Source organism: Microtus oregoni, unplaced genomic scaffold (genome assembly GCF_018167655.1).
Source record: "Microtus oregoni isolate MIOR12 unplaced genomic scaffold, Mior012 000013F_ref0000133, whole genome shotgun sequence".
NCBI classification, from domain to species: Eukaryota; Metazoa; Chordata; class Mammalia; order Rodentia; family Cricetidae; genus Microtus; species Microtus oregoni.
Window position 1 is genome coordinate 1,296,521 of NW_024543072.1, and position 23,846 is coordinate 1,320,366.

The 23,846-nt window shown below is 42.4% G+C and overlaps 1 protein-coding gene across 3 annotated transcripts in view; it reads left to right on the top strand.

The window, feature by feature from the left end:
• The first annotated feature begins 6,197 nt into the window (after nt 1-6,197).
• The window catches only part of LOC121455080 (UDP-N-acetylhexosamine pyrophosphorylase), a 42,449-nt gene continuing 24,800 nt past the window's right edge, over nt 6,198-23,846 (top strand). For all 3 annotated transcript variants that reach the window (XM_041662618.1, XM_041662619.1, XM_041662620.1), the window contains exons 1-4: nt 6,198-6,337; nt 12,252-12,574; nt 21,332-21,536; nt 22,655-22,830. In XM_041662618.1, the coding sequence (XP_041518552.1) occupies nt 12,295-12,574; nt 21,332-21,536; nt 22,655-22,830 (661 nt within the window). In that variant the 5' untranslated portion in view covers nt 6,198-6,337; nt 12,252-12,294. The remainder of the gene's footprint in view (nt 6,338-12,251; nt 12,575-21,331; nt 21,537-22,654; nt 22,831-23,846) is intronic.

The following is a 23,846-nucleotide window of genomic DNA, read 5'->3' on the forward strand; positions in this document are numbered from 1 at the left end:
ACCACCACCTGGCTTTCCTCCCGTTTTTCTATATATTGTTTATGAAGCCAGTCTGGTCTGGAACATGAGATACTCCTGACTCCTGGAATTATTTTCCTTCACAGTAAGCTTTAAGACCATAGTTCTATAGTTTAATTCTGATGTAAAGCCAACAGGCATTGCTTGAGACTTTCATTGGGACACAGGTCCTATCTGCCCTAATTAATACTAAGTGACCCAGACCAAGGGAAGACATGGGGGCTAGAACAAAATGCTCAGGAATTTTCTTGCTATGTCTGAGATTTTGTAGAGGGCAGAACAGGTTTGTTTGTTTGTTTGTTTGTTTTAAAATCCTTTCTTTATTTAAATATATTACCTACAGGGGCCAGGGAGATGGCTCAGCAGTAAGAGCACAGGTACTGTTCCAAAGGACCTGAGTTCAATTCCTAGTGTACAAACAATAGCTTACAAATACCTGCGACTCGAGTCTCAGGGCATCTGATGTCCTCTTCTGGCCTCTGCAGGCACCAGGCATGAAAATGGTGCATAGACATGAATGCAGAAAAAAGCACACATACACAGAAAATAAATTAATTTAAAGAGATATCACATGAGACAATATAAAGCAATATTAATATGTAGGTCTACCTAAGGGCAAACTATGAGACTAAGTGATATCTCCAACAAAAATAACTTGTGATAGCCTTATGTACATTATTCATGCTGAGCTGAGATGCCTCCAAGGTAAAATGTACAATAAATCCAAATTACATTTTGAGAAACATTTACATCTGAGAGACAGTATTATGGGCAGTTGTGTAGCAAAACAGAGGTGAGAGGTTCAACAGTCACTACATCTGTAGGAAGGCAGGTTTGGAAGAAAATATATCTCTATTCTAGTTTCATCCGTAGGGCAAATGTCATCCCCTGGAGACCACATCACTACGAGGCTGTCTGCATTAGAAGTTCCAGACAACAGCTTCCCCAGCAGACACATTCAATATTTGACCTAGAATTCACAATGGTGATGTCTTAGTCACTTGTCTCATTGCTAAGATAAAACACTTGGTACAAGCAGTTTAAAGGAAGGATCTGTCTTGGCTCACAGTTCGTGGGAATGCAGTCTGTCAAGGCAGGGAAGGTGTGGAAGGCAGGAGCAGCAGGTAGCTCATCATTTATGTCCATAGTTAGGAAGCAGAGAAGGATACAAGCTGCTTTTTGGCTCCCTCATCCTTTTTTTTTCAGGTGCATCATGGCCTATGGAATAGTGTTGCCTACACTTAGGATGAGTCTTTCAACTTAATCTAAAAAATCCCTCATTAAAAATGCCCAGATATTTGTTTCCATGGTTATTCTGAATCTTGTCAAGTTAACAATGAAGAATAACTATCACAGTATGAGCCGTTTAGTTTTAAGAGGAAAAAAATATGCTGTGGGTTGATCTTTTTGTACTCTGTGAATATGTGTTGCCCTCACTGGTTGATAATAAAAACTGATTTGGCCTATAGTCAGGCAGAATAAAGGCAGGTGGGAAAGCCAAACAGATACAAGTAGAAAGAAGGGCGGAGTTGGGGAGACTTGAGCCAATTGCCCAAGAACTAGTAAAGCCATGGCCATGTGGGAATACATAGATGAATAGAAATGGGTTAATTTAAATGTAAGAGCTAGTTATTAATAAGTCTGAGTAATTGTCCAAACCCTTATAATTAATATAAGCTTCTCTGTGGTAATTTGGGAAGTGGTTGCTGGAAATTTGGAAACAGACAGGTGGGAGACAAGGCTCCGTTTACAATATCAGAGAAGTTTATTATCATTGAACTTTTTAATTATTGGATTATTTTCACAGTCATTACTTGCGAAGAAATGCTGCTATATAGTGATAGCTTGGCTTTGAATCTTGCTTTTATGCCTTCCTATCAATTTTGTCCTTAAGTAAATCACTTCACTTTTGACAAAGCTGTTTCTTTATTAAGGGGCAGACCAGACCGTGTCTCGCCAACCCCACCGGGATGGAATGCAGAGTCTCAAGCTATCAAAGCTTGCCTCCCTGTGAGTTCTATAGCTTTGCACTCCCTGGAGTCCTCACAGACCAACACACTCCTTTACTTTCTAGTTCATTTCATTCAGTGACTTAAGTGCCTCTTAGGTGAGAGTCAGTGGTGAAGGAAGGAAGGCTATACATTTACCCATTCTTGTGTATCACTCCTGGCATCCCACACATCCTAGATAAACTGTCTAGCTCAGAATCCTCTAAAGGACTGTATAAACGTTAGGAAGGCATAGAAAACTGAGTGAGAACTCTGACATTTAACAGGGTGTTTTCTTCATTTCACAATATTCCAAAACACACCCTGAACTACGGAAAACTGAAGTGTGGGAGGAGCAGTGAGCTAAACCTGTGTCATCTCCCAAGGGAAGAAATTCCTTGCGTCCGAGGCAACTGTCATAAGAAAGTCAAAACGCTAATCTGTTCACCATCCGCATGTCTGCACGCTCTTGGAAACAGTGACGTCATAGGTGCTCAGGCTTTGCCCTGACCCATCTGAGCCGAACCAGACTCTGCTGGTGCATTGTGAACCTCCTGGCAAAAAGCTCCATGAACCAGCTGAGGCTGTCATGGTCAGACAATGGAGGGAAGACTCCTCTGGTGTGGCAGCCCCAAGTACTGGTACACTTAGAAAAAAATAGGTGGGTCATAATGGATGATGAGAAACAAGAAAATCTGGGCAGACTGGCACATGCGTGACACATCACTGGGGAAATCAGTCAAGCCAAGTGGCTGTTTATGTTAAGTAACATTTCACAAGATTAAAATAATTTACAATTTAGCAAAATATGTCCACCCAAAATAATATAAAATGACCATAATTTCATTGTCTGTGTAGAAAAAACATAAAATCTATTATTAATAATATATGACATTTAAAAATTTTTAAATTGTTTCACAATAATGGTTCATCTAAAGCATATTTTCTCAGAAGGTAGTAAGGAGGGTAGCTACACACACACACACATATACACACACACCTTTATCTATATATGGAAAATCACAGTGAATTCATTAATATAAGTAACAAATATACATTAGCAATTATAATAAAAAATAAAGCATCTCACATCCCAACATTACTTTTTTTTAAAATATTTATTTATTTATGTATGTATGTATACAATATTCTGTCTGTGTGTATGTTTGCAGGCCAGAAGAGGGCACCAGATCTCATTACAGATGGTTGTGAGCCACCATGTGGTTGCTGGGAATTGAACTCAGGACCTTTGGAAGAGCAGGCAATGCTCTTAACCTCTGAGCCATCTCTCCAGCCCCCCAACATTACTTTTTTCTGTGTGTTTCTGGGGCTTCAGCTTATCCACCCTAGGTGACTGCTCTTAGTGAGCTCTATCCCCAGCCTTAGTCCCTTCTGGAGTTTTCCCACACAACCAGCCTACTTCTCTTTTCCTTTTCCCTTTATCCTTTTCCTAGTTAACATTATTATCTAACTACTGTAGGCCTGTAGGCCAGCACTTTCTCTTTTCCCTTTCCAACTCTATAAAGCTTTTTGTGTGAATTGAAGTTCAGGGTGATTTTTTTTTTTCGAGACAGGGTTTCTCTGTGGCTTTGGAGCCTGTCCTCGAACTAGCTCTTGTAGACCAGGCTGGTCTCGAACTCACAGAGATCCGCCTGCCTCTGCCTCCCGAGTGCTGGGATTAAAGGCGTGCGCCACCACCGCCCAGCTGATCTTTTCAGATCTCAGAATATCTAACTATCTGTCCACCCATTCATCTGTCCACCCATCTACCTAATAGACGATAGTATTACCCATTTGTTATTACTGGGTTGAGCTCCTATTACTTAAAATATGTAACTTTTAGCTAGTATTCCTTTTTTTGGGGGGTGGAGGCATTCAAGACAGATATTTTCTGTGCAATAATAGCCTTGGCTGGCCTCGAACTCACTCTGTAGACCAGGCTGGCTTCGAGCTCACAAAGATCTATCTTCCTCTGTCTCCTGAGTGCTGGGATTAAAGGTGAATGCCATCACTGCCCAACTTTTTTTTTATTTTTTTATTTTTTTTTTAGTTTTTTTTTAATTTTTTTTTAAAATATTTATTTACTTATTATGTATACAATGTTCTGTCTGTATGCCTGAAGGCCAGTTGAGGGCGCCAGACGTCTTTACAGATGATTGTGAGCCACCATGTGGTTGCTGGGAATTGAACTCAGGACCTTTGGAAGAGCAGGCAATGCTCTTAACCACTGAGCCATCTCTCCAGCCCCCCCCCCTTTTTTTTTTAAATAGCAGCTCTTAGGTAGATATTTCCCTTCCCAATTAAAAAAAAATCTATGGACAAATTTCCTGGTCTTAAAAAAATTATTAGTATCGGGAGGTAATAGGAGTTGGTAAAGGTACTGAAGTTGCCCGTGGAAAGATACAACAAAGCCTCTATCACAGAGGCTGAGTACCAAAGGGCAGCCCTCAGAAGCATGAGGTGGTCCCTCAATAGGCCTATTTTGGAGGGAAACGGTATCCCTTTGCTCCCTCTGAGCTCTGAGGGCCTTTATTTGAGTATTTGCTGTTGTACTCATGCCCTTCGTTTTGAAAAAGAAGCATTTCTCTCCTTTGCCTCTTACTGTACTAGAAACTCCTGGAAGAAACAGACTCTTGATCCCCCGTGGTATCTATCATAAGGTCTAACAGAGAATAACTCAACAAATGCATTTTGAACAATCTGCTCTTCATTGACTGCTGTAGCCGCTGGGTTTTCTCAAGAGAATAGTTCAACCCCAGAGACATGCATATGCAAAGATCAAGGGATTCTGGGCCATCCCCACTGTGCCAGGTTCTATATTCTACATTGAAGACTCAGTGTTTTCAAAACGAAGTATGAACACCAGAGAACACTCCCCTATTGTTATTCTCGCTCCAAGAAGGCACGCCTGGCATTTACAGTTTCTCAGTTGACGTGGCATATAAACAGGATACCAGAAGGCATGCCAGACCAAGGCCAAGCAAATACTGCTAACATATTACACCTCTGTCCTTGATCCTTTTCCACCAACTGTGTTTAACTCTCTGACCCCCATTCATCCAGCCACTTAACCTCTGGAGGGTAAAGATTTTCTTATGTGTCTGGGCAGTCGTCTAAATACTGCAAAGCCACAACAGTTCCTTAACGAATAGAAAATTATCTTTTAATTTACAAATAGCACCCCTTGCTAAATAATAAAATCTCTAAATGACATCGATTGATAGTAAAGTCTGAATGAAAATGAATATCCAAGAACGACTAAGGAAACCGTTGAAAATCTAACTGAGGAAGCCTGTCTACCAGATATGCTAAATTTAGGTGCTTCTGACAGCTCAACAAATTGGGACTCTCTTTCAGAATCTGAAAAACTCAACATAACTTTAAATATAAATGCAACTTCATAACACTGAGAATACAGCCTGCATGTGCACACCCGCTGCTGATGGTGTCACAGGACAGCTGCACATTGGCTCTTCCCTCCGAGCGAGGTAAAGTCCACATACTCTGAGCTAAATCCCGCACCCTGGACTCATTGTCACTGGCACACTCAGCACGACCTCGGGTTATCCAGCCCCTTTTACTTGATTTCTTCTTTCACTTGTGACTGTGCCAAAGGCAACCCGGCTGGCTTCGCACCCACGATCCTGGAAGACAATGACAGAGGAAGCCGGAGGCAGTAGCAGGCAGGTATCTGGAGAATCAGAGACCAGACCAGCTAGCCTAAGGTCACAGCCCCGCCTCAGAGGGATCTCTGCCCAGAAATCGGCGGGTCTTTCCCAACCACACCCGTGGGTGTTCGGAAATCCGTCGCCCCAAGTCACTGCCCGCGCTCCTCTCCAGCACGGGGCACAACGACCCTCCCCGGATGACCCCGAAGCCCCGCTTGGCCGCTTGTCCTCAAGGTGGCGCCTCCCTCCGGTCTCACCCTCCCCCGGGCAGCGCGCGCAAAGGGCCCCGCCCCCGCCAGTGCGTGAGGGGGCGGTGCCGCAGACTGACGGGACCGCGAGCCATCCCATTGGACAGAAATCTGAGTGACGCGAGCGACCGCGCCTTCCCCTCGCAGGCGCCCGCCCCTTTGGCCGCTCCGGGAGGTTGACGTGTCGGACCGGCAGCCTTCCGCTCCGCCCCGCGGCCGCAGGCGCTCACCACGGCGAGAGGGGCGGGGTGGCCGGGGCCCACGCTCCTCTCGGCTGCTGCTTGCGGCCCGCCCCACCGCCCCGGCACCCCCCCTCCCCGGATGACGGTATATATTCCAGGAGGGCGCGGGACGCCGGCGAGTAGTCAAGCCGCAGGAGCCGGAGCCAGGCGGAGCCGGGGGAACGCCGAGGGAGGTAGGGGCCCCCTCCACCGCGCGCTCCCGTGCCAAGCGCGCGGACCGGGCCACGCGTAGCCGCACCGACCACCGCGCCAGCTGCCCGGTGCTCCCGAGGGGCGTGGGCTCTGTCACGGCGGGGCTGGGACGCGCGGAAGGACTTGGGAGACCCGGGAGAGGAGGCTGGGTCGGTGATGGAGTCCCCGACTCGAGTCAGCGCTGTTGCGAGTGGGCTCTCACCTGGATGGGGAAGAGGAACCATGAGGGTCTCAAGTCAGGGATCGGGAATAGTTGTGCCATATCTGGGGGTCCCCGGTGGGAATAAGCGGTCTCTGGAGTTGTCAAGGCAAAGAGTTGGGGGCGTTTTGGAAGCACGAGAGTAAAAATTGAGAGCTTCAGAGGACAGGGGATCCCAATGGGGGATGTGGCTAGCACCCAGCCGGCTTGCCACTTCCCTGCCTCGCTTGCTATTGATAAAGGGAGAGCGTTCAAATTTCAGGGTTTCCCCCTCTATTGGTCTGGTAGAAGGATAGGCCTGGAGGGCTGAGAGCATACATATGCTCTTGAAGATTTTTTAAAGTTTGGCCTGATGAAATCTGAAATCGGGTGGTAGTGATTATGCTAATATGTATTTATGTGAGGCAAAAGTAGTTTAGGGAGTTGGAGGTGAAGTTCACTGGGAATGGACCCAAGGGTTTTCAGGGAACTGAAGACATTTGTCTATTTCACTGTTAGTTGACTCACTTGGCTTGGGGGAAAAGACTTAATAGTCTAGTCTGTGCTGTCAGTTAGTGGTTAGGTTCAGTCTCTGTACCGGTTTTTCTTTTACCACACCCCCCCCCCCCCCCCTCGTGTAACGCTGGCTGTCCTGGAACTCACTCTGTAGATCAGGCTGGCTTCGAGTTTTACAGAGATCCACCTGCCTCTGCCTCCCAAATGCTGGAATTAAAGGCATGTATCACCACCGTTGACTTGGTACCTGTTTTCAAAAGGAGTTTACTAACCCCAATTTTTTTTTTCTTTTGAGGACATATAACAGCAGAGGTGGGGGAGGAGGAAATGGGAAATATTGAACATCATTAATTTGGCATTTAAATTCTAATAAAGGCAGCCAGGCGCACACCTGTAATCCCAGCACTGGGGAGGCAGAGGCAGGTGGATCTCTGTGAGTTCGAGACCAGCCTGGTCTACAAGAGCTAGTTCCAGTACAGGCACCAAAGCTACAGAGAAATGTTGTCTCGAAAAAAACAAAACAAAAAATCTAATAAAGGCATGTTTGATAATGGCTTGCCATTTGTATTGATTCTGATGTGTTAGGTTACATCAAATTTAGTCATAATTTCTAGTGCAGATTTTTAGCTCTTAGATTTTTTTGTTGTCAGTATAAAAATTCATGTCTTTAATTCTTTTCTCTGTTGCTATATACCATTTACTTCCATATAGCTTCCTTGCCAGTATTAGTATGAAATATGGTACTATACTGATGGTTATAGCTGTGTCAAGTAAATACAAGTCATGATTATTATGAGTGTTACATAACATGTGAATGAGCTGATAGGATTTTGGTAACCTTTGTAGACTGTTGGTTTTCTGGGCCCAGATATCAAAGTTTACCATGAATTGTTCTATTTGCACAAATAATGTTTTCTCAAGTGCCTAAAGGGGAAGGGTATTGAATGACTCTGTTGTTATCAAGACTATCAAGACAGGGTTTCTGTGGAGCCTTGGCTGTCCTGGAACTTGCCCTACTGTAGATCAGGCTAGCCTCAGCCTCCCAGAGATCAGCCTGGGATTAAAGGCTGGCCCAGCTCTAAATGGCTGTTTAAGGAAGAGTTCTACTGCCCAGGTGGTGGTGGCGCAGGCCTTGAATCCCAGCACTCGGGAGGCAGGGACAGGCGGCCAGCCTGGTCTACAGATTGAGTGCCAGGACAGGCTCCAAAAGCTACAGAGAAATTCTGTCTGGAAAAACAAAAACACCACCCCCCCAAAAAAAACAGAAAGGAAAAGAAATTAGGGCATTGAAGAGTTAAAATCATAAACTTGTATTGGAGTAGAGTTGACGTAGGAACCTGCCTCGTCTGATTCTAAAGTTGAGTGAAGGTTGCCATCTAATTATCCTGCCTGTATTTAAGTGAGACCTCTCCTTGGATTCTTTGTATTTCCCCTGCTTTTGTGAGGACAGGGAAAGAGGATAGACTTGGAGTCAGATACACATCAGCTACTGGGTGTGGTGGTCCACCCATTTAATCCCTACAAGGTAGGCAAGGATCTCAGTGAGTTCAAGGCCAGCCTGGTCTATAAAGCTAGTTCCAGGGCAACCAGAGCTGCTACACAGAGAAACCTTTTCTCAAAAACAAAAGAAAAATTCCCTTCTTTCTAGGTACTAGTAATTAATGTAGCCCGAGGCAAGTTGCTTAGGGTCTTTCAGCCTCATTTTCTCATTGGTTGTGAAAATTATTTAAGTTAGACCTCAGCATTGAATGAAAACTTTATTCCCATTTATAGACTCGAGTATTGGAAGTATTTATGACTTGGTATAGACAATGAAATTAGGGGAATTTTGTTCCCAAGCCTGACAACTTCTGGAGCCCTACATAAGTCTAAAGTCTAGGAAGAGATGGGTGCTGCAGCACAGTCCGTTCTCCATGCAAGACTTCTTATGGGAGCAGGAGGTGACCTGGTTCTCCCCGGTGGCTGCCACCTTTTTCCTGTGGGGTAGACCCTTTGCCTTTCTGTGTCTGGTATGGCAGTGGATGAGCCTGCACCTGCTGCCTTTGGTCGCAAAAGCCATAGTGCCTTGGTGGACACCAGGTGTAGGCTCTCATCCTTGTAAACTGTTGGGTGCTGAATGGTTGTGATGAGGTAGGAACTGTTGGGTGTCTCATTTCATAGGAAATGGACCTGAGGCATGGGGAACTGCAGGAATGCAGATGGAGTGTTGATACCCTGTACCACTTTGTACCATTCTGTATAAGGAGAAGAATAGGTTGCTTGTTTGGTATCTTCTCCTTAGCTCCTGTTCTAAGCAGTTGGAATGCAATGAGGTTTCTTTAGTGAGCCTCAAATGAGCCCCTCACCCCAACTAGTCTGGCTCATGCCCTTGTCTTTTTCTCTATTTTTTTTCTTTTTTAGTTAGCGTGCAAAATAATGGGTTTCATTATGGCATTTTTATTTATTTATTTATTTTTGGTTTTTCGAGACAGGGTTTTGCTGTGGCTTTGGAGCCTGTCCTGGAACTAGCTCTGTAGACCAGGCTGGTCTTGAACTCACAGAGATCTGCCTGCCTCTGCCTCCCAAGTGCTGGGATTAAAGGCGTGCGCCACCATCGCTGGGCGATTATGGCATTTTTAGACATGTATCATTTTACCTGGTTCGTATTTGTTTTATTTGCCTTCTTAGTCCCCTTTTCCAAGTAGTCTTTCTTCTGTATTCATGTCATACATATGTATAAAGGGTATCTGTAGTTAAGTCTAGATTGCATATAAGAGACATACGTTTGGTCTGTTCATTCCTCATTCTACTCACTTTAGACCTGTATGTATGTGTTTTTTAAGTGTAGGTTCTGCATATGAGAGAAAAATGAAATATTTGTCTGAATTTGGCTTTCTTCACTACTAGTTCTACCCATTTTCTGGAAAATGACATTGCAGTCTTTATGACTGAATAAAATCCCATTGGTCTAGGTAGCATATTTTCTTTCTCAGTTTATATGCTGATAGGTGTCTAAGATGGTTCTGTGTATTGGCTATTCTGATTGTGCGCAAGAACTGTGAATGTGCAGGTAGCTATCCCTGGATGCTGACTTAGATACCCAGAGGTGGTGATAGCTAGATCTATGGTAGTTCTACTTTTAGTATTTGAGTAACCTTCATCCTGAGTTCTATAGCATCATGTCATGCAAGGGTTCCTTTCCTTTTGCATCTTTACCAGCATTTTTTTCATTGTTTTTAAAGTTTTACTTTTTACAGTTTCAGTGTCTGTGTGTGTGCGTGTGTGTGTGTGCGTGTGTGTACACACATGCCACACACGCCACAGTGAATGTGTAGAGGCTAAAGTCAGCTCTCTTTTTTCACTATGTGAGTTCTGGGGATAGACCTCAGATCCTCAGACTTGGAGGCAAGTGCCTTTACCTGCTGAGCTGTCTTACAAGTGTTTGCTTTTTTGATAATAGCCATTCTAGTTGGATCCCCTTGGTTTTTCATACCCACATTTGTGTTTTAGCTTGCTTTCCTTCTTCTAGCTATCTTTACCATATATTCTGTATCACTGCTTCCTTTCTCTCTCTCTTGGTCTCTCTCTCTTTTGTTTGTTTGTCAGGATAGAGTTTCTGTGAAACAGTTCTGGCTGTCCTGGAACTCACTTTGTAGATTTTGTAGACCAGGCTGGCCTCAAAGTCAGAGTTCCATCTGCCTCTGCCTCTTGAATGCTGGGATTTAAAGCATGTACCACCACTGCTGGGCTCTTTCTCTCATCTTTTACATGGTGACAGTGCCCTGTGTAGCATTCCACTGTTGGCTTCCTATTGCTTACTCTTTGATCTCTGACCCGTTACCTGGTTTTCATGGGATAGCCCTGCCCTACACTGTATCTAGTCACTTTCTGACTGCTACTTCTCTTCTTCCCGCTCATACCCCAGGGCCATCAAGATCTCCTTGTTTCCTACTCTCCTCTGTGTAGTCTGCTCGACCCTGTAGATAGAGCTAGATTGTGAACTTTTGCCAGCCAGTGCCTATCTCAGATCTTGCATTTATCAATACTAGGTGTGTGGTAAACTAAATATTTCTTCATTCTCTTACCTTTTAGCATTGTGTGGTTTAAGATTTTGATTTGTGATCATAGAATACTCGTGTTTGTGACTAACAGGTCTTCATCTCTGACTATTATGTGTGCTTACTATTTTCTTTTCAGTTAGGGTCTGTGGGCTTTTTGTTTGTTTTTGTTTTTCAAGACTGGGTTTCTGTTTTGTGAAGGAACTTGGTTTGTAGACCAGGTTGGCCTTGAACTCACAGAGATCTGCTTGCCTCTGCTTCCCTAGAGCTAGGATTAAAGGTGTGCACCACCACCACCCGATTAGGGTCTGTGTTTTTAGTGAGTAGAGATAATCATGTGATCTCACTTGTTTTCCTGTAAAGTTGCTATTTATTGAAATATAGTTTTCATGGTTATACGTGGTCCTATCCTACTGAAGATTGTTGTGCTCTGTATACAACAGTGCTTAAAAATGGCAAAAGGAGAGCAGTTGAAATATGAAGTGGCAGCTTAGCGTTCAGAGGAGTAGTGCAGCCTGCGCCACACTGCTGGCCACACTGCTGAGTTTGTGCTAGAGTCTCCATGATATGAGTAGTGATGACAATTACAGGGGACAGAAAGGCTAGAAAGTTCGACAAGGCCTGTGAGTAAAATGTTTCATATGGTGCTGGCTCACAGTGCTAATTACTGTCTTCTGAGTATACGCTTTCACAAACAGTGAGTGTCAGAAAGGCAGAAGCTCATTTCTAAATGTTGAGCTTTTAAAACTTTAATCCCAGCACTCGGGAGGCAGAGGCAGGCGGATCTCTGTGAGTTCGAGACCAGCCTGGTCTACAGAGCTAGTTCCAGGACAGGCTCCAAAGCCACAGAGAAACCCTATCTTGAAAAAAACCAAAAAAAAAAAAAAAACACAAAAAACTATTGTCATACATAGCTTAATGATGGGGTTATGTTGTGAGAGAAGTGTCACCAGGCTATTTCATTACTGCGCAGGCGTCACAGCATATTGTGTAGTTAGGTAGTTAGGATGGGGTGATACAATCTCATGGGACCTCTGTCAAATAAATAGTCTTGTTGACCAAAATGTCATTGTGCTGTGCATGATTTCTTAGTAAGGAAAATCCCATCCGGTTGGAGCTAGACTTCTGCCTGTTTTTAGTTCCTTTTCTCTTTTTGGTTCACAGCTCTCACAACTCTGCTTCTACAAAGTCTTGCTACCAGCGCACGATGAATGTTAATGACCTCAAACTCAGGTTGTCCAAAGCTGGACAAGAGCACCTACTGCAGTTTTGGAATGAGCTGGAGGAAGCCCAACAGGCAGACCTTTATATGGAGCTCCAGGCCATGAACTTTGAAGAGCTGAACTTATTTTTCCAGAAGGCCATTGGAGGATTTGATCATTCCTCTCATCAAGAAAAGGTGGATACACGAATGGAGCCTGTGCCCCGAGAGGTGCTGGGCAGTGCCACCAGAGATCAAGACCAGCTGCAGGCCTGGGAGAATGAAGGTACTGAGCACGGGCTCATGTCTTACACAGCATATTGTGAGATATGCTGAAATCATTCAAGTTGCTGGATCATATAGCTAACACTGTGCCTGTCATACTAGAAACCAAGTGACCCACTAGAAGTGACAAACAGCCTTGCCAAGGTAGCTGCAGTGTCTACCATTGCTGATCTGTGCTTTGCTTGAATTATTGATGCCTGGCTTCAAAGCTCTTCTCATGCTGGTCTTTATTTGGCCCCAGTCTCTTTTTGTCTTTAAATTCCATACCTTTGCTAGGTTACTTTCCCTGAAGTTTTGTGGCACAAAGTAAATGTTCCAGTTTAAGCTGCTTTCATCTGCACGGCCTTAAGCTGGCCCATGCCTGTATTTCAGTTTTGTTTTCTTCTGCATTACTGCTCCCCTTCCTATTGCTGCACTTGTTTTAGCTGAGGTGTTCTGTTATGCATTTTCTCCTGTGTTTATGTTTATCTTTAGCTTAGTCTGGCCTGTGCCTTTGCTTAATGGGTCACCTTGAAGGTCATGGAGTTGTGCAGGCAATGGTTCTGTTGCTGTGAACTGGCATTCTTAGTTTTGTTTGTGAGGTACTAGAGCTTGAACCCAGGGCTTTCTGCATGCAGGAAAGTACACTGCGCTGAGCTATAGATCTAGACAGGGTCTTGGTAGTTGCCTGCTGGTTTTGTGCTCGCTCTGAAGGCCAGGAAGACTGAATTTGCAGCCCTTCTGCCTCAGCCTCCTAAGTAGCTGGAGTTACATACCCAACTCTTACATTCATTTTCCTTTAAATTTTTTCCTTCATTTTATTTTATATATATATGAATGTTTTGCCTTCATGTATGCCTGCATACCAGTTGTGTGCAGTGCCCTCGAGGCCAGAGGAGGGTGTCAGATCCCCAGAGACTGAAGTTACAGATGACTGTGAGTTACTGTGTAGGTGTAGGGAATTGAACTCAGGACCTCTCTAAGAGCAGTCAGTACTCTAAACCACTGAGCCTTCACTCTGGCTTTCTTCTATTCATTCTTTAAGATTCACCATATTTGCTATTTTTAGTGCTTTCTTAAGTGTCCCAAGTTGGATTTAGTTGTTTATGCTTGCATTTGATTCCACCTTTAGTAATAGCTGTTTGCATTTGTCTCCCTCATTATGTCATACACTTTTGAAGAGCAGTGTGTGTTCTGATTGTCTGTGCATGTCAGACATCAGTTAGAAGGAAAATTTGCACTTATACATTGATCAGTATTGTGTGTTATTTTTTTCCAAAGATTTCTTGTTTACAACTATAATTTAGTCTCATGTCTAGTACTAATTTGTAATTTGAGAATGGCAGAATAGCTCAATTGTAGCTTTTTGGTAGAGTTGAAAATTTTGTTGTTTTAAAATTTAGTAAGTACTCTTCTGTAATAAGAAGTTTGCTACATATTATACCCTAGATCTATGCATAGCTCTGACGAATTACCAGACAAATCAGCTTAAAGGAAGAAACATGTATTTTGGGTCACAGTTTCAGAGAGTTCCCTCCGTCCTGATTGGGAAGGCATGTTGGAGCAGAGCAGTTCACATACATCATGGCTGACCTGGAAGGAAAGAAGAATGCCACTGTTTCACTGGCTCCTTCTTTCCCCCTTTGATTCTATTGGGACTCCCACACATAGGATGATGTCATCTTCATGCACAGTGGGGCTTCTTTTCCTTTATTTAATCTTCCCTGGAAATACTTCCTGGATATACCCAGAAATGGGTCTTACTGGTCTCCTAGGTGATTCTAGATGAGTCAGGTTGACAGTGAAGACAGATCAATGTGGCAGGTTTTCTCAGACTGCCAGCTCCCAAATCATGACATGGAGACTTATTATTCATTATTAATGCTCAGCCTTAGGTTAGGCTTGTTTCTGACTAGCTAACTTTTTTTTAAAAAAACTTAAATTAACCTGTTTCTCTTCATCTACATTTTGCCTCAGAGCTTTTTACCTTTTCTTTCATTCTGTATGTCCTACTTTCCTGCTTCCTCTGTGTCTGTCTGTCTGGCAGGCCAACCCCTGGCTGCTGCTTCCTTTTCTCCCTCATTCTCTCTCTAGCCTAGAATCTTCCTCCTAGTTATTCTCTCTGCCTTCCAGCCCTGCTTATCCCTTTACTGCCTAGCTATTGGCCATTCAGATTTTTATTAGGCCAGTCAGGTGCCTTAGGCAGGCAAGGTAGAACAGCAACACATCTTTACATAGTTAAACAATTCCGCAACACAAACAGATGCAACACATTTTTACATTGTTAATCAAATATTCTATTCCAGAACAGTTCAACAGAACCTTTGAATGTTTGTCTACACTTCTTGTTAAATTTGCCTCATTTTCTGAACTGAGTGAACAAATGAAACTAATCTACTTTATCACAGAAATGAATATCAAAATATCAGAAATTGCCTGTAACTATATCAGACCTAGATCTATTTTCCCTCCTTTGGAGCCTGTCCTGGAACTAGCTCTTGTAGACCAGGCTGGCTTTGAACTCACAAAGATCCGCCTGTCTCTGCCTCCCGAGTGCTGGGATTAAAGGTGTGCACCACCACCACCCAGCTCTAGATCTATTTTCTTTTTCTTCTTTTTTCTTTTTTGGTTTTTCAAGACACGGCTTCTCTATGTAGCTTTGGAGCCTGTCGTGGAACTAGCTCTTGTAGACCAGGCTAGCCTTGAACTCACAGATATCCACCTGCCTCTGCCTCCCAAGTGATGGGATTAAAGGTGGTGTGCATTACCACCACCTGGTTTATTTTTATTTTCTTGTATTACCTAGTTATATATATGTTTACTTTTTAAAAATAGTTGATTTTTATTTTATATACATTGGTGTTTTGGCCTTCATGTATGTCTGTGTAAGGATATCGGATCCTCTGGAACTGGAGTCAGACAGTTGTGAGTGGCCATGTAGTTGCTGGGAATTGAACACAGGTCCTCCAGAAGATCAGCCAGTGCTCTTCACTGCTGAGCCATCTCTCCAGCCCCACATGTTTACTTTATAGATGTGAATAATTTTATAGCTACAGTTTTATATTGGTGACTAGTTTTGTCTTTGACTTTTTGTCATCCCATCTCTTGCTCATTGAAAAAGGAAGATAACTGGCACCATTGGCATGCTCTGTACCTCTGTCTCCCTCTGGACTGACAGAGTTATTGATTTTTAAACTGTTCTCAAGAGCTCCAGGGAGTTCAGTCTAAGACAACTGTTTCATTTAGGGAAGAGGAAGTAGATTCTAACTAGGCAGGTCTCTAACCTTTCACATCTGTCATATTTCTACTCCCTTCTGTTCTGTGTATTTAGTCATTCTATGAGGCTTTATTCAAGAGTATTCAATGGTTAAAGATTGGGAAAGATTGGTTTCTTCAGAGGATGCCTTTCAGATCTGAAGTGCTCAGGCATGGCTAACCTATCCTCCTAGCCTCCTATTGAGAATTGGGTAGGACCAGTAAGGAGCAAGAGGAGAGTTTGGGTGATGCCCTGACTTATACTGACTTTGGAATCACTAACCCTGCCTTCCTCCTGGCTTTCAAAAGCCTTCTCCTCCAAACCAGAAGTCACTTGGGCTTCTTCCAACCTGTGTCCCAGCTGCCCACTGGTTCTCCTTAGCATTTGAGGAGGGTGGAGTCTTAGCATTAACACCCCAGGAATCTTGTGAAATGGCCACAAGCAACAAGCAGGACATCATTCAGTTTGAGTCTTCTTTAGCTTTTAATGGGCTCTGTAGAACTAATCTATGTTTATTGTCTACATTTATATCCACAGTTGTTAGGACCAAGTATGGCCCAAGAGGGAGCAAAGCAAACTTCCTTTTGGCTCAGTGTCTGGGAACAGTATTTATTTGTGGCTTAACAGTAGGGTGGAGGTTTGTTTTGTAGCTGACTTTGTATCCTTCTCACTTAGCCAGAAACTGCTGTGTGTTTGCACATTCATAGTAAAAGAAGTTTCTGCAGTTAATTGGAGGAGAGAGATCGCCATTGTGAAGACTGTGAGGAATCTCATAATGTCTCAAGGACAACTCTGTTTTTTTCCTGATGGTGGAAAAAGTATTTTGTAGTAGTTTCAAAATGCCTGTTTATTGAAATGATAATGAACATTTGAAACCAAGGGTAGAAAGTTGTCTCTTAGGGGTTACTATGTAATCTCTTTGTTGACGAGAGATCTTACTTTAATTTGAGTTTTTTTTTTTTTTTTTTTTTTTCGAGACAGGGTTTCTCCGTAGCTTTTGGTTCCTGTCCTGGAACTAGCTTTTGTAGATCAGGCTGGCCTCGAACTCACAGAGATCCGCCTGCCTCTGCCTCCCGAGTGCTGGGATTAAAGGCGTGCGCCACCACCGCCTGGCTTTAATTTGAGTTTTAAAGTGTTCTGGCTACATATAGAATAGTGGGGGGCTGGAGAGATGGCTCAGAGGTTAAGAGCATTGCCTGCTCTTCCAAAGGTCATGAGTTCAATTCCCGGCAACCACATGGTGGCTCACAACCATCTGTAATGGGGTCTGGTGCCCTCTTCTGGCCTGCAGGCGTATACACAGACATGTACGCATAATAAAAAAATTTTTTTAAAAAAAAGAATAGTGGGGAACTGTTGAGAGCTTGAAAGAGAAGGAATTAGAAGTTTTGGGAAGAATGGCATTTTAGTAAAGATAAATTAGGAAAATATGATTGGTTAATATAAAATATCATTCTTTATTTAAAATGCATATTTAATTAAATAAAAGTTAATCTCCCACTATTATGCTAATAACTTTTCAGGCTTCCCCTTTTCTTGCCATGAGGTATATTCCTAGGATTTGTAATGTTCCTGGGTGCTAGTGCCCGGCTAGTACATGCAGGGGTGTTTCTTGACTTTATAGTACTGTAGGGTAGGAAAGGAACTGTCTTGTGCAGAAGAAATGTACTCATAGCATTATCTCCTAATTTTTCTTAAATCTAGTATATCTTAAGGAAACTAGAAAATACTAAAAATGTCAATGGGAAAAAAATATAAATTTCTGTTGTTCCATAATCCAGAGGAAAATAACCACTAGTAATCTTTTGTAGTATTTTTTTATGTACACACACAGTATATATGTTATATGGACTTTTAATGAAATAGTAGAAGTATATTATGATTATATTTTGAGACAAATATGGTATAATGAATGCCTACATATGGTGCTTTGACAAAAAATTACTTTTTCTTTTTGATTCATGTGTTCTTCCTTTTGTTCCCTTTTTTCTTTGCTGTATTTTAAGGCAAATCCCAACTATTTTGTTTTTGTCATCATAGTTCAATATATGATTTTAAATATGTATACAATGCCAAATGTGGTCTTTCCAGCCCACACTAATCACAGGCACTTCGTGTTTAATGCCTAGGGGAATTTATGGTAAGGCCTTAGTTTATAGAGGTAGTTCAGATAGACAGAAGTGTCCTTGACTAGTCTACTTTTTTGGGCTCAGCATTCTGGGAAGCAGTTTCCATTGTAACGTGATTAAAATGTAAAGACTTAAGGTGGGTGTGGTGGTACATGCCTATAGTCCCAGTGCGTAGATGTGGAGGCAGGGGGATCAGTAGTAGTTCAAGTCCATTTTTGCCTGTAAAGGGAGTTTGAGGCCAGCATGAGCTATGTGAGACCTTGTCTCAAAAAGCCAAACCCCTCGTGTTTCAGTATTATTTCTGACGAGCTGGCTTGGATAATTTTCCTTTATTTCCGCTCGTCAAATCGCCTGTTGATGCCCCTTGGCTTGTCCTGGAGTGCTCACAATTTAAATGGAAGTTCCATTGCGCTCTGTTCAGAAGTACTGGTGAGACCATCCTTGTTTAGGCACCTGTCCAAGTTAAAGCACTGGAGAGGAACTAGTCCAGCCAGGACGTCCTGCAGGAAGTGTTTGACCTTTAACAGGGCCACTGTAAACCTTCCGGGCCTTCTGGGCTCACAGTGCGCGGATCTTTAAAGAGATTTTCTCTAGACCTGGATCTGTCTCTTGCTTACCATTTTTCTCTGTGTTAAAATCCTTCCTGTAAGAAAGTCTAACTGGGTCCTATTATGAAGAGGTGAAAAGGGATAAAGGGGTGTGATTATTCAGACTTTCATATTTCTGAAGACTCTTGAGACATATGTAATACATATATATAGTACACACACACATATATATTTAAGAAATTTTGACACGAGGTTTTGCTGTGACGACTGAGCTGGTCTTGAACTGTTTCTACCTCCAAGTGCTGGGATTACAAGTGTGAAAAACCATGCCCAGACTGCTTTAGGATATGAAGTTTGTAGTTTCTTAACTCTTATTCAGCCAAGTACATTTATGGTTAGTTAGCTTTTTGTCAGTGCTCCCTGTCTGAAATATATGCTGCTACCATAGAGTTTGAAATAATGTATCATTGTTTCATACCTGGAAAAAGTCACTGAATTTTTTGACTACTTGATTTCCAGCGGTATCTTATCTGTCATTATAAGACAGACACTGATTTTAGCACTGCATACTAATGGTAAGCACTGAAGCATGCTGTAGTTACACAGCTGGGTACCCACCCTTGGGTTCTGTGAACAACTATATGAACTATATGAAAACATTTGATTTTGAACTGTCCTGGGCTTGATTCTCCATAGACTGCCTTTCTCCTTTCGTTTTTCTTTGTCCACTCATAGGCTAGAGTCAAGAATATAGAAACCTTTTGCGCGTGTGTATTTTGTATGTGTGTGGTATATGCTCATAAGTATGTGAGTGTGTGAACTGTTGCATGCACAGGCAGAGGCCAGGACACCCAGGTGTCTCCTGCTAATGCTCTCCCCCTTACTGCCTTGAGACGGAGTTCGTTAATGAAGTTCACCTTTTCTACCAGGTAGGCTGGCTGGCTAGGCTGGTTGGCCAGTGAGCTCTTGGGATCCATCTGTCTCCTCCAGTGCTGGGGTTACAGGCATGCAATGATACCTAACTTTTAATGTGTGTGCTAGAGATTTGAATTCAGGCCTTTCTGCATACAGAGTAAATTCTCTTAGGTCCACAGAAAACCTTTTTATTAAATTGCAATATATATAGATTATATTATAACTATATATAATAATAGTGGTTGTTAAATGGAGGCAAGACAGACATAAAAATATTTCAATCTGGAATGTGCAGCTGCTGGGCACAATCCCAGTTGTCCCTCTTGGGATGACCAGACTGGGTACACAGCCACAGATGGAAAGAACCGAGCAAGAGTGACAAGCTGGGTCTAGGAAACAAATGCTGATCACTTGAGTAAAGGATGAGGTTACTGTGCAAACATCAAAGCTGATTCGCTTGGGAAGCTGGAGTAAAGCAGCAGTTTAGGGACATGGTCGGGGGAAGGACTTCATAGGGATATTTTGATGGCTGGTTGCAGCTGAAGAAAGCATTGAAGTGGTGTTGATGGCATTAGGTAAGCTGGTGTTTAAAGCATGGAGCTGCCTGCTGGGCGCTGGCTTTGGAGTGGAATAGCTGAGGAAAGTAATGTTCTTACATACTGAAAATGGACAATGAGAAACTTAGGAAAGATAGAAAAAGACACATTAACAGTAAGACAACCAAAAATGTGTGGAGAATACGTAGTTTAGAAAGCAAAGCCTTTGTCTGGAATGTGTGTGTGGAAAAGATGTTCAGAAGTATGTCTGGTTCTGGACACCTGCGGAGGTCCAGACTGCAGTCCTCTGTCTTCAGTTCTGATCGGTCATAAAGTCTGACCTAATAAACTTTAAGTGGGGTGAACTTTCTCCACTTAAGTTACCCCATTTAGTTTTCTTAATTTTGGCTTCTTATAAGGTACAATTAAATTATATAGAAATAATAATAAAAAGCAAGAAAGAAAATTAAATCTCAGCTAGCTAAGGCTACTATAAGGGTGAAAGTTGTGGAAACACAATATGCTTTAAATATATAATTAAAAAATAGCTGGTGTTGCTAAAGGAGGTCCTTGGACTATGGTTATTAAGAAAAATGTGGACTCAGAACTGGAGAGTACTCCTGTTTTATAGAGGTATCAATGTTTAAATTCTTGCTCTACCTAGTATATTATCTTTTTGAAAACCTAATATACAAAATATATGAAATGTAAAGTTAGCAAATTAGAAAGCTTGCTACATATGAATTTGAAAGCAATGATGTAATCATCCATTGGTATTCTTGGGTGGTTCATTCTCACTTCCATTCTAAAATGTGTGGATATTTATGTCCCTTATGTAAAATGATACTGTTTCTGCATATACCTACATATGTCCTTCTCCTTGCTTGGTCTGAGACAGGATTTCTCTGTAGCTTTGAAGCCTGTCCTGGAACTAGCTCTTGTAGACCAGGCTGGCCTCGAACTCACAAAGATCCACCTGTCTCTGCTGGGATTAAAGGCGTGCGTCACCTCCGCCCAGCTAGAAGAACAGTTCTTTTTTTTTCTTTTTTAATATTTATTTATTTATTATGTTTACAATATTCTGTCTACATGTATGCCTGAAGGCCAGAAGAGGGCACCAGACCTCATTATAGATGGTTATGAGCCATCATGTGGTTGCTGGGAATAGAACTCAGGACCTTTGGAAGAGCAGGCAATGCTCTTAACCTCTGAGCCATTTCTCCAGTCCTAGAAGAACAGTTCTTAATAGCTGAGCCAATGTTCCAGCCCTAGAAACCTACTTTAATGTGTTCCTTGAAGCCTCTGTCTAGTTTTTAGGTGTTTGAATGCATTGTCTAAGCTTTATTCTGTATGTTGATTATGGAAGTTTTGTGATACAAATGATTTCTTTTCCAGGACTTTCCCAGATTTCTCAGAACAAAGTAGCAGTTCTTCTTCTAGCTGGTGGTCAGGGGACAAGACTTGGAGTTGCATATCCGAAGGGCATGTATGATGTTGGCTTGCCATCCCACAAGACCCTTTTTCAGATTCAAGCAGAACGCATTCTGAAACTACAGCAGTTAGCTGAAAAACGCTATGGCAACAAGTGTGTCATCCCATGGTAAGCCAAGTCTCATGTGGAAACATCTGCTCCATAACCTTCAAAATGTACAGAAGTACATGTTCTCTACATGCTTGCAGTACTTGCAGAGGCCAGAGGAGGGCCTCAGATCCTCTGGAAATGGAGTTACAGCGGTTAACTACCTAGTGAGTGCTGGGAAGCAAACCTGGGCCCTCTGGAAGAGCACGTACTCTTAACCTATGAGTCATCTCTCCAGCCCCTTCTTTATCAATTCATTTATTCAGTGATTATTAACTGAGGTACTGTTCCTAAGTGCTAAGTGTTAATCACTAACTGAAGCAAAAATTCCAACATTTATGCAGATTATATTCTAGTAAGATCCTGAACCACTACAGTTTCTAATTGTAATTTTTAGATAGGGTTTTTTTTTTTCCTTTGCCATTCTATCATGAGTTCAGCTGAAAAAAATTTAAAAAAAGGGATTTGCATATTTTTTTGATTTGTATAAGTGTTTTGCCTGCATATATGTTTGAGCACTTTTATGTGTGCCCAATGCCCAGGGAGACAGGAAGAGGCACTCCATTCCTAGAACTAGGGTTAGAGATAGTTATGAGCCACCATGTGGATGCTGAGACTCGGGCACTGTCCTCTGGAAGAGCAGAGAGTGGTCTTAACTGTTGAGCCATCTCTCAAGACCCTGAATTAAAGTCTTGTGGCAATAAAATGTATAATTTTACTTATGTGATTATACTGGGATGGTGATCAAAGTCTGGGGTCTAGTTCAGATTTTATTAAGAACTGCAAGAGAACATTAGCCTGCAGTATTGATGTTATCTTTCCCCCTCTGTTTAGAATAAAGCTTTTAACTTTAGCATGCATCTCCACAGAGTTCTAAATTCTTACTTACACCGCTAGATATAGGCTTCTGGAAGCATGTCTGATATTGTTAGAGGCTGATTTTGTGCATAAGGATTGATAACATTTCTGGAAGAAATTTAGCAGCTAATTAATGTGCCTTATAGAAAAAAAGATGAGGTGAGTCAAATGAGGAAGAAGCAGGCGCTCTCGCAGACTGTGTAGCTTAGGAAGTGGGCCCGCTTTCCTTCGCCTAACTCACACAATACCATTGCTTAGAAAACTGGCTTTTCTTTTCTTAGGTATATAATGACCAGCGGTAGAACAATGGAGTCTACAAAGGAGTTCTTCACAAAGCACAAGTACTTTGGTTTAAAAAAGGAGAATGTGGTCTTTTTTCAGCAGGGAATGCTGCCTGCTATGAGTTTTGATGGGAAAATTATTTTGGAAGAGAAAAACAAAGTCTCTATGGCTCCAGGTTTGTTATCATCTATATTTGATGATTTCTTGATAGTAAAGGAACAAACCATTAACTTTTGATTTTTTTTTTTTATGTATTGATTTGGCTGTTAAAAATATCAGGTTCTCCCACCCCTTCAAATTGAGAGTGATTTAAAAAGTTGAAATGAGCCGGGCGGTGGTGGCGCACGCCTTTAATCCCAGCACTCGGGAGGCAGAGGCAGGCAGATCTCTGTGAGTTTGAGGCCAGCCTGGTCTACAAGAGCTAGTTCCAGGACAGGAACCAAAAGCTATGGAGAAACCCCGTCTCAAAAAAAAAAAAAAAAAAAAAAGTTGAAATGGATGGATCCAGTGATTGTACCCCTGAGCAGCTTTCTGGATATTCATTTTCTTCCTCTGTGTGTGTGTGTGTGTGTGTGTGTGTGTGTGTGTGTGTGTGTGTGCGCGCATATATATTCCCTCATATATACAACAATGTCTTCAGCACACTATTTACTGTAGTGAAAAACTGGAAAGCCTCAGTATTTAGTAAGTAGGAGACGTGGCTAGTGGAGCAAGGCTACATTGCTTGCCTGGTGTGCACAAGGTTCTGGTTCACATGCCAACAATGAAAAACAAAACAAAGCTTCAAAATAGCAGAGGCTAAATGGTAGTTTACAAATGACTTTAGCTCTTCAATCGTGTAGAGGTAATTGCTTAGAGACGTTAAATGTCTAAGAGAAATCTTGATACATTAAGAGAGTACAATGCAGAACTGTATACGCTGAGTAGGGTCTCTGGCTTGTATATATGAAGTTAGTATACGTATGTCACCGTTTGTTGATGGCTTTTCAGTTCCACTAAAAGTACTGCTTATATAGCCACACACAGTAAGTGACCCGGAGTGTGAGTTCAACTGTGAGACCTGCATCTATGTGAGTCTGTACTTGGCGGAAGGACTGAAATCAATAGATAGTAAACTGGTGACCTTCGCCATGTGTGGGCCTCTATTTCATCTGCATTTCTATTTTCAGAAGAATATTATTGTTTTGAGGG